Source organism: Myotis brandtii, unplaced genomic scaffold (assembly GCF_000412655.1).
Source record: "Myotis brandtii unplaced genomic scaffold, ASM41265v1 scaffold84, whole genome shotgun sequence".
Classification (NCBI taxonomy): domain Eukaryota; kingdom Metazoa; phylum Chordata; class Mammalia; order Chiroptera; family Vespertilionidae; genus Myotis; species Myotis brandtii.
The window spans coordinates 3933391-3944129 of NW_005371410.1; the positions used below are offsets into that span (position 1 = coordinate 3933391).

Sequence of the window (10739 nt, forward strand, 5' to 3'; positions counted from 1 at the left end):
ACCTTCTCAGTGATTAGTTTAAGCATAAAACATAATATGGATGATTCTAGCCAGTGAGCCAATGAGTAAAGTTTGCCAAAAGACTTTGGAGAAAAGCATTCCTCACTGAGAAAAATAAACACATGAGAAGAAATAGTGCCTTTTCCATCCCTGGACATAAGAAGTATGTGTCCATCTCTCACCTTCAGTTTCTGCTGCCATTTAGTGACCTTTAAGGAAGCTGACCCAAGAATGAGATAGATATGCATAAGAGAGCAGAAGGAAGGAAAGACATGCAATCTTTGTACTGAATTAACCAACCCTGAAATATCCTACTTCAAGCTTCATGTGATACAAGTACCTCATTTTTTAAGCCAACTGAGTTGATATTTTTCTGCTCCATGAAATTAAAAGCATCCTAACTATTATAAGTTTGTTCCAAACATACATCTCAAGTGTCATTCAACACTTAGAGAAGGGTAGGCAGAAACAAGGAAAAAAATTACAAATTCATAGCCTAGTGTTAATTCTAAAATCATGAGAATCATCCCAACCTCCAGGAAACCTGATCCCTTAGTCCCCAGAGGCTCAAACTCTGACTTTAGCTTCTGCTATTTTGAGAGTGGCATTCCTAGTGTTCTAGGTGGTAACTTCTGAACATTCAAAGAGGCCTTCCTTTATACAAAACTCTTATGTGAAGGTTTTAATTGCTCCTCCATCTGCACTATATCAAACACCCCCAAAACTTTCTTTGCTTAGGTGTCTGTCTGCAATATTTAAGGGAACAACCCATATTATGTTATTCAAACTTTTTTCTCCAACACCTACCTTAGCACCTGGCACACAATACAAGCACTTGATAATGTTTAAATAAATTGGAGTTCAAGACTTAAATTCTTATATTAGTGGCTTGGGTAGCCACTAATATATCATTTGTCAGAGTTCACTTTAAATATAACCTTCTAGAAATGTTCTAAACTAAGCAAAGTTGGCCATTGCATGCTCACATGGTAAGTTCTTGTACTACTCCTTTATAACATCACTAGAGGCCCAGTGCACGAAATTCATGTACTGGGGGAGGGGGGGGTCCCCTCAGCCCAGCCTGTGCCTTCTAGCAGTTGGGGGGCCCTGGGAGGTGTCCCACTGCCACGGAGGTGGGAGAGGCTCCCACCACCGCCGCTATGCTTGCCAGCCTTGAGCCTGGTTTTGGGCTGAGTGGCGCTCCCCCTGTGAGAGCACACTGACTACCAGGGGGCAGCTCCTGCGTTGAGCATCTGCCCCCTGGTGGTCAGTGCATGTCATAGCGACCAGTCATTCCACTGTTCTGTCAATTTGCATATTAACCTTTTATTATATAGGATACTTTAAACCAGAGCTTGAGACACAATAAATACTCAAGTAATGCTTATTAAATAAATGAGGAAGAGCCTATTATGATGGCTATGTACTGGATACAGACAGAAGGTAGAGCCCAGTCTCATGAAGGTAGTGCCTGATAAGGCCAAACAGTCATTTCTGATCATGGGGAAAGGAGGGCTAAGAAAACCATGGACTATATCCTGAGTACTTGAAGTCCCTAAGGCTTCTCAAGCAGAGGCTGATTTATTAGTCAAGTATCAGGAACCTGGTCAAAGAAATTCCTAAATGGTAAGCAATCTAGATAAAGTGACCTCTAAATTTCTTTTCAATTTTTATTATCCTATATAAATACTAGGTAACTCTAGAGATTAAACAAAATTGGGCAATTATATTTAGGTTTGGCCTGAATTAGGAAAAATGCTTAATAAATGTGTTTTTTTAATAACAAAAAGAGGTACCAGGCTTTTGAGAACCATTCCAATACTCCAGCACTGAATATGCAGAGCCACTTGCTAATTGAGATTTTTACTGATCATGCATTGCTTACTTTAAAAAAAATTTAACTATGAAAATGTATAGCTAAACTGGATTTTTTGTTAATAATTAAGAATAACCTTGCTCTTATACAACAAAGTAGCTCTTAAAATCTAAAAAACAAAAACAGAAAATATCACTTCTGGAAAACAACATTCTGAAGAGATGTTGTCAACTAGTTAACACTTTGCATTAAATTTAATGGATGTTAAGAAAGAAGGCATGCCAAGAAGCTTATTACACTCATTTGCTGAGAGGTGGGAAAAGGGTTACAACATAAAATCACCATCAAGGACCAAAACCTTATTTGGCAGGCCTGCCCTGTAATTTTACATATGTGCACTTAAACTTTTAAGCTCCAAAAGGCTTTAAGGTCAGTGAGTGAGTCTAATTCCCTTATCTTGAAGATGGAATGGGTTGGGGGATAAAGGGATGAGGTGGGGGGTGTGGGTGCTCTTGCCTAAGGACACAGTGGCAGTGCTCCACTGGAATCCAAACCCTGCTGCCTGGTGCCCTACTCTCCAACCTGGAGGAAGGTCTCCCCTTTCTTGGTTACAGTGCATTTACATGGTTTACCAACTCCAGGTGGAATGAAAATTGACAAAACCCAACTATGTCTATCACGTGAGTTATTACGTAAGGTTAAAACTACCTATCAGAATAAGCATTCCCTTATGCTCTTCAACTTTTTCCTCTATATAGTTTATTTTCTGGGCAATGAAAAATCAAAGCTTTTATTTATTCTATAAATATTTTATTACCAAGGCCAAGCATTTTACCAATGGCATAAATGGACCCAATACAGTGCATAGAATTATGTTATTCTGTTTTCCCACACTCTGAAAGTTTTAAAATTCTAGGCAAGGTTGTAACATAAAGGAAGCATCACAGCAGCCTTGCCAGTACAGCAACCAGAGAAAAACACAAACGCCAATCACCTTGTCTGCAGGTCTCCATAATCAAGGAGCAAGTGGTGCTATTAAAGGAAGGCTCCCCTACAATAGTATTTCTTACAATTTAGTAACTAATAATTAAAAAGTGGATTAAACATAATATGACTATTTCATGTACATGAATACAATGAATAGTATTTTTAAGCTACACATGAACTCACAGAGAAACTGGGAACTCTCTTGATTTATATTAAAAAAATTAACAAATATCTAGAAATGTTTTGGAAAATGAAACTTTGTTGTTTATATAAGTTAACTAAGACAACACAGCCAGTTTCTCTGTGGTTCTCAAAAACAATCCTTAATTATCAAAATGGTTTGGGGGCACAATCAATTTCATTTGGCAATGACTGAGAAAAATAAACAATGGGTCTGTTGGCAGAGGCAGAATTTGAGCCCTAGACAATTACTGTGCAACAAACTAAAGGAGATGCCTGCATCACCAACCGAAAGAACTGGGAAACAGCTTTCAAATGAAGTATTATCCCCTTTCTTACACATAAGCCCAATTAAAAAAAAAAAGTTTAATTTTCTTTCAGTAGCTTAGCAAGCCAACTTTCAAAGAATTTAATAAGTTATTAACAAAAAGATGCATGGCTGGTAGAAGAATTTTAGAGGTCTAACACATATGGTTTCAACTAATAGTCATTGTACCTGAACAACCCATTAAATTACCCAAGATGTCCACAATTCAAAGACTATTATACCAACTTTAAATATATTTTAGAAAACAAAACAAAACTGTAGGCTATGTCAAAAGGACACCAGTCTTTAGAAAAACTCCAGCTTCTACAGAGATCCTATACAATCAAAAATTTCCTCATTCATTAAATCCCAAACCCTCAGAGGATTTCCCCCACAATTTTATTCTAATATTGCTGGAATTTTCTCCACTGGCATAAATACTAGATATCAAAAGGAATAGCATTATGGGAAGCACAGTCAATTCTTAATTATTCATTTTTACAGATAATCCAGAATTGATTTGACTTTCAAATATTTGTTTATATAACTTTTCAATAATGGATATATCTGACTTTCTGGGAATTCCTGCACTTCCACAAAAAGTAATAAATACAACTTGGTGGAAACTGGAAAATTATAGTACATTATTCTTTTACCTAGAACATTTTCATTATTAGGCCAACTAATGTTCCTCACATAAAATTAAGTATCCTATTATTTTATTTTATTTTTAAATTTTGTTTATTGCTTAAAGTATTACAAAGAGTATTACATATGTCTTTTTTATTCCCCCTTGACCTTCTCCCGGCCTCCCCTACCTCCCAATGTCTTGCGTCCATTGGTTAAGCTTATATGCATGCATACTAGTCCCAAAAGTTTATAATGGTCTCTATTATCCATGAATGTGTGAGATCATGTGGTATTTTTCCTTCATTGACTGGCTTATTTCACTTAGCATAATGCTCTCCAGTTCCATCCATGCTGTTGCAAATGGTAAGAGTTCCTTCTTTTTTACAGCAGCATAGTATTCCATCGTGTAGATGTACCACAGTTTTCTAATCCATTCATCTACTGATGGGCACTTAGGCTGTTTCCAGATCTTAGCTATGGTGAATTGTGCTGCTATGAACATATGGGTGCACATATCCTTTCTGATTGGTGTTTCTGGTTTCTTGGGATATATTCCTAGAAGTGGGATCACAGGGTCAAATGGGAGTTCCATTTCCAGTTTTTTGAGGAAACTCCATACTGTCTTCCATAGTGGCTGCACCAGTCTGCATTCCCACCAGCAGTGCACAAGTGTTCCTTTTTCTCCACATCCTCTCCAGCACTTGTCGTTTGTTGATTTGTTGATGATAGCCATTCTGACAGGTGTGAGATGGTACCTCATTGTTGTTTTGATTTGCATCTCTCGGATGATTAGTGACTTTGAGCATGTTTTCATATGTCTCTTGGCTTTCTGAATGTCCTCTTTTGAAAGGTGTCTATTTAGGTCCTTTGCCCATTTTTTGATTGGATTGTTTATCTTCCTTTTGTTAAGTTGTATGAGTTCCCTATAAATTTTGGAGATTAGGCCCTTATCAGATATGACATTGGCAAATATGTTTTCCCACGCAGTGGGTTTTCTTGTTGTTTTGTTGATGGTTTCTTTTGCTGTGCAGAAGCTTTTTATTTTGATGTAGTCCCATTTGTTCATTTTCTCTTTAGTTTCAAGTGCCCTAGGAGCTGTATCAGTGAAGAAATTGCTTCGGCATATGTCTGAGATTTTGTTGCCTTTGGATTCTTCTAGAATTTTTATGGTTTCCTGTCGTACATTTAAGTCCTTTATCCATTTTGAGTTTATTTTTGTGTATGGTGTAAGTTGGTGGTCTAGTTTCATTTTCTTGCATATATCTGTCCAATTTTCCCAACACCACTTATTGAAGAGACTATCTTGGCTCCATTGAATGTTCTTTCCTCCTTTGTCAAATATTAATTGAGCATATTGGTTCGGGTCAATTTCTGGGTTCTCTATTCTATTCCATTGATCTATATGCCTGTTCTTGTGCCAGTACCAGGCAGTTTTGAGAACAGTGGCTTTGTAATACAGCTTGATATCTGGTATTGAGATCCCATGTACTTTGTTCTTCTTTCTCAGGATCGCTGTGGTTATTCGGGGTCTTTTTTTATTCCAGATGAATTTTTGGAGCGTTCGTTCTAGGTCTGTGAAATATGCCGTTGGTATTTTAATGGGAAGTGCGTTGAATTTATAGATTGCTTTGGGTAGTATGGACATTTTAATGATGTTGATTCTACCAATCCATTAACATGGTATGTTCTTCCATCTGTTTATGTCTTCCTCTATCTGTTTTTTCAACGTCCTGTAGTTTTCTGAGTAGAGGTCTTTTACCTCTTTAGTTAAGTTTATTCCTAGGTATCTTAATTTTTTTGATGTGATGGTAAATGGGATTGCTTTTTTAGTCTCTCTTTCTGTAAGAAGTATCCTATTATTTTAATTAAAGTTACTAAAATTATCTATGAAGAAAAAAATAACACATAGAGAATGTGTATGAATCCATATTATAAGAAAACACCTACTGTCCAAAATTTAACATCTTAGAGTATTTCCTCTTAAAATTATTTTTTAATTTATCTTCAGAATATTAAAATGGCACTACTGAGAAGTGTACCAGCTAGTATTTCTTATTTCTCTAATGTTCCTTGTCAATTTCTTTTTTTCCCCTCAATTGGCTTTCACAAATAAAAATCATCCATCCTACTAGAAAAAGACCCTGTTACCAACAACAACGGTAGTAAGAGATTACATACTGGAAAACAAAGTTTTCATCAGTTCAACTCTTTGAGTTTCTTTTAACTTTTCACTTATAATTGTGACTCTGAATTTAATTAAATCCCTCCCTTTTTAGCAATATAATGAATCCTAAACCACATCTTTAAAAAATGAGGAGTGTGCCATGGTCATTGCCTTGCCACCTCTAGTCCTGCCTCAAATCCATGCCACAAACCCCCTGTGCTAAAAGCATCCAAGTCCTCTAAATAATCAGCAACAGGCTAAATTTGGTCTTAGGATTTGAGAAGAACCTGGACAAGGTCTGACCTCCACAACCTGGCCCAGAATGTTTCTCATCCCTGTATTCATCTGAGACCACTCTAGTTATAATTAGCTCAGCTGATCCTCCCTGGCAAGCTGCCATCTACCAAACAAGCATCACCAAAATAGCCATAAAGAGAGAATTCCAACAAATGGGAAAGTTGACAGGCCTCAAATATTTTTTAACAGAGATATTCAAATGGCTTCCCCTGAAATATAAGGAAGTACCTCAATTTAAGAGCATTAAGAGACATGTTTACTAGTATATAATTTAGATAGATAATGGTCTGTTAAAAACAGTTTTGTTTAAAAAGTTCCTCTAATATTATAGTATAAGCACATAACATGCCCTTAGCTGGCTAGATGACAAAAGTCCCTGCACCATTTATAAGAATCAAATCTTGTGGGGAGATAACCCTATAGCAATCAGAACTTTTTAAAAAGCAAAATCCCAAATGGCATGGAGTGACAAGCCTGGCATAAAGTCACAGCTGCTGATTACCCCTAGTACCTCCAACAGTGATAAGAAGACCCTTCTCACTCAGCCAGTACTTACATATTTTTAGAATAATTGGGGGCCCTGAAACAACCCCTCAAGGGGAGAAAACTACCAAATTGAGAAATAATATCACAGGTAGGCAGAAGGTGACCTGAGGGTAGAATATACCAAATTAGGGTATTATGCCCTAGAATCAGTAAAGAAGAGTCTTCCTATGAAAAGAAATATTAAACGCTTGAGGAACACAGGCTTGGGAGATGCCCAAAGAAAGTTGAACCTTCGTTTGGTCAAGGTATAGATGCTGAGAAATCTCCTATTGACATTAAGTAGTTTTATTAGATGAACATTTTTACCTCATAACTTACGGTTAAAACATTTGAGAATGGAGATGCCCAGCTTTCCTATAAAAGCACATTTCCTATAAAAGCACATTGATTTGGGGGGAAGAGATTCAAGCCAAGTACAGCAGCCCCAATTTCCAGGAAATTCAAAAACATGTGTACACAACACATCGTCTGAATTTCAAGTTCCCTCCATAAGGAATACACAAGAAATCCCAATACAGTACACTATACTTTGTAATCACTCAAAAATTTTTTGTTGACTGGACTAAAACAAAAACTGTCACTAAGTATGTATTTACATTTCTGTTAAGTTTCTCCCCTATACCCCACAATTTATTTTTTTGTTGTTAAACATATCAACTCCCACGTGCTGGGGGCCTGGACACCAAACCTGGAAGGGAAAAATAAAGACTTGTCATATCTGCCTTGTTTCTATTTATTTCTGTTAAGGATATGCGATTATCCTTACGGTGCCAATACTATCTGAAAGGCCACTGTCACTTTAAGAAAGAAAAGTAAAAATTACTGGACATCTAGTATGTGACTAGTAAATTCACATAATTCATCTCATTTCAGCTTCTCAATAATCCTGTGGAATAGGTAGTAATACCCAATGTTTATATAAGTACAAACTGAGGTTCAGAAAAGTTGTGTCTAAGGTCACCTCTTAGCAACAGAGTTCAAACCTAAGTCCATACCCTTTTATCCTTCTCAACATTTATGTAATTTTGAGAGGTGTTATTAAAAACACACACACACACACACACAAAACCAAAAATGTAGGCTAACCTACGAAAAAGTACATGGAAAGTGCTGAGTTTCTCATTTATCATCCATGACAAATTCTTTTAGAGCATCAACCACTTCAGGATACTGTATTTCCCCCAGGGATATGATACTATCTTTGCCCAAAGGGAACAGACAGTCTAGTTTGGAGAAACAAGCCGTTAGATAAGTTTTTTAATGAAAGAGGCAAAAGGTATTGGAAAGGACAAGAGTTTTAGATTCATCTACCCAGATATGAATTTCAGTGCTTACTACCTGTGAATTGACAAGATACTTCCTCAACTGTAAAGGTCATGATAAAAACCTGCTACTTCAAAGGACTTGCAAAGCTTAAGTGAGACAACATATGCAAACAGTTAGGGGCCTAATAGTCGTTCAATCTTTCCCCTATGAGTGGCGTGCCCTAAGTATCAATGAGTGGAAATATCAATAAGTGCTAAACAAAGATAAAAAAATTTGATATATTACAAAAAATTTCAAAAACAAAAATCCCACTCCTTACACTTGAAAACTGATCTGTGAAGTCAGCCAAGTCATTAGCTAATTAGGTTTATCATTTATAAGAGCATCAGAGTTAATTAAACATAAAGGGTTTACACTTGAAGTACAAAATTTAAACAATGATAAACAGGAGCACAATCATGTTAATTTGGGGGGTATGTCACCTCTGTGCAAAACTGCCAATTTAAAAGGAAAACTACCACTTAAAACAAGTGTATCACAACTAAACGCAATGGAACAGTAGTCTAATTAGTAGTAAGGTACCCATGATAATTCTTAGTTTTGACAAATGTACCACTTTCCTACAAATTTAAAAATATTCCAACATAAAAAGTAGATGACAAGGGAAAAGGAATGACAACATTCACAGAAACTCTTAAGTATTGGATTGCCACTTGATTTAGAACTTCCTGAAGACAGCCACTAACAGTAAAGGCTGTGAAATCAGTCAAGGCGCACCACCTTTGCAAGCTTTTGTAAAGCACAACTACAAGGAACAGCTGGAGTTTAACTAATATTCCTAGTTTTTAAAGAGAATCGACTTGTGCACTTTTGCCTAGCATATTCTTGCAAAATACCGGTTCTCTGGTAATTAAATTTTGTTATTGCTGTTACAAAACAAGCAAATTTCTAACAGTTACTTCTGCCTTGCTATTTTTTGACTCGGACATTTATTCAATAAACACATACGAAGCATCTCTCACCACATATAAAGGTATAACAAGACTTTGAAAGTCTAATGATAAGTGGCATTTCTGAGCTTAGTTCTAAAGGCAGGCATGTTTCCCCTGTTCCCATCAGGCAGGCCATCAAATTCTCTTACTTTTTTATACAAAACTCAAAGAAGAGTTAATAAAGTGTTGTAAAAGTTACTAGGGCATTTTTATTCCCTGGGTCAAATGGGGCCATCACTGACAATTTCTTTTAAGTACATCTGCATTTATTAAGAGTCACATTAAGTGATTGTGAACTTCACTAGCTGTGTGCTCAACAAGATGGCTGAAGCTTTCATACTTTGGGGTCTGCAAAAAAAAAAAGGGTTTACTTGCATACCAGAAGGCGAATTCCAGGCTATAAACTGGTGACAGAGGTTTAAGACCGCACCAATTCCCAAGTGTACAAAGTACACACACATACACGCAGTGTTACCGCTTGAATCAGTTGAGTAATTCTCTAACCCCTTTTTAATACACATGTAGAATTCAGAGGGCAATTTTCAGATTTCAAAGAATCCTTAATAATCTCTGCAGATTTTTAAAGACGGTGTAAAAAAAAATAACACAAACACAGCAATGCAGCAAAGTCATTTCTCCTGCTGAAATGACCTCCAGCTTCTATGAGCTACTCCAGGTTTCGCAATAAAGAGAATCTGAGACTCCATCCAAGTACACAAACGGAGTCCGAGCTGAGTCCGACCTCCCCCACCAGTCCTGGCAAGACCCACCTGCCTCCCCTCAGCCCTCCCCGTTCCCCATTTTGTCCGCGCGCGCACACACAGTCACCGTAACTTCGACCAAGAAAAGAAAACACATTAACCAGCAGCCAGAATCCTATTTTATCATCATTCCCAGCCACTATCTCGAGGAAGCAGAGTGCTACTAACCCGATTTCAGGAAGTCAGAACCAAACCCAGCCGAGCAGAGGGGTATAAATTATAGACGTCTCTGAAACGCCAGCCCAGGAGCTCAAGCGTCAAATTAACGAAAAGGTTTTCGCAAATAGTCTCTCCGATGAGCATTTCCACTCCCAAACTGCCCACCAGCCCCCCACGAGTGCCGGGACCCGCAGTCTGCTCAAGCAACCCGGGAGACAGGAAGCAGCGTGTCTTACCTTGTACAAATCTCGACATTGTAGGGATTTATTAAATTACTCTGGCTTATATACTAATCTATCTCTTGGTTTCCAGAGGAGTCACTCTTCTCAGGTAGTGATTTCCTCCCCTGCTCTAATAGCCGACGTGTTCTTTCTCCTCTTCCTATGTTTAGCCACTTAAGGGAATATTTATTCAAAGCGATTAAAACTGCCTCAAAAAAAAAAAGAAAGAAAGAAAAAGAAAAAGAAAAGGAAAACCTCCTCCACTTCCAAAGGCAGAAACTTGGTGCGACTGGGTCGGCTGGTAACTCCTGACACAAATGAGGGCCGACTGGAGACTCCCAGGAAAGGTAAAATCACACGAACTTAAATTTCATCAATGAAAGAGGCGGATCTACCGCGGCTCTTTCACCGCC

At 37.6% G+C, this 10739-nt stretch overlaps 1 protein-coding gene across 2 annotated transcripts in view; it reads right to left on the bottom strand.

Moving 5' to 3' along the window:
- UGP2 (UDP-glucose pyrophosphorylase 2) overlaps positions 1 to 10739 on the bottom strand; it is a 50787-nt gene that overhangs the window by 39265 nt on the left and 783 nt on the right. Inside the window, exon 1 of one of the 2 annotated variants that reach the window (XM_005884559.2) lies at positions 10342 to 10733. The exons of the other annotated variant lie outside the window; for it this stretch is intronic. Coding sequence (XP_005884621.1) covers positions 10342 to 10360 — 19 coding nt within the window. The 5' untranslated portion in view covers positions 10361 to 10733. Of the gene's footprint in view, positions 1 to 10341; positions 10734 to 10739 lie in introns of those variants that run through there. 2 annotated transcript variants of the gene reach the window in all.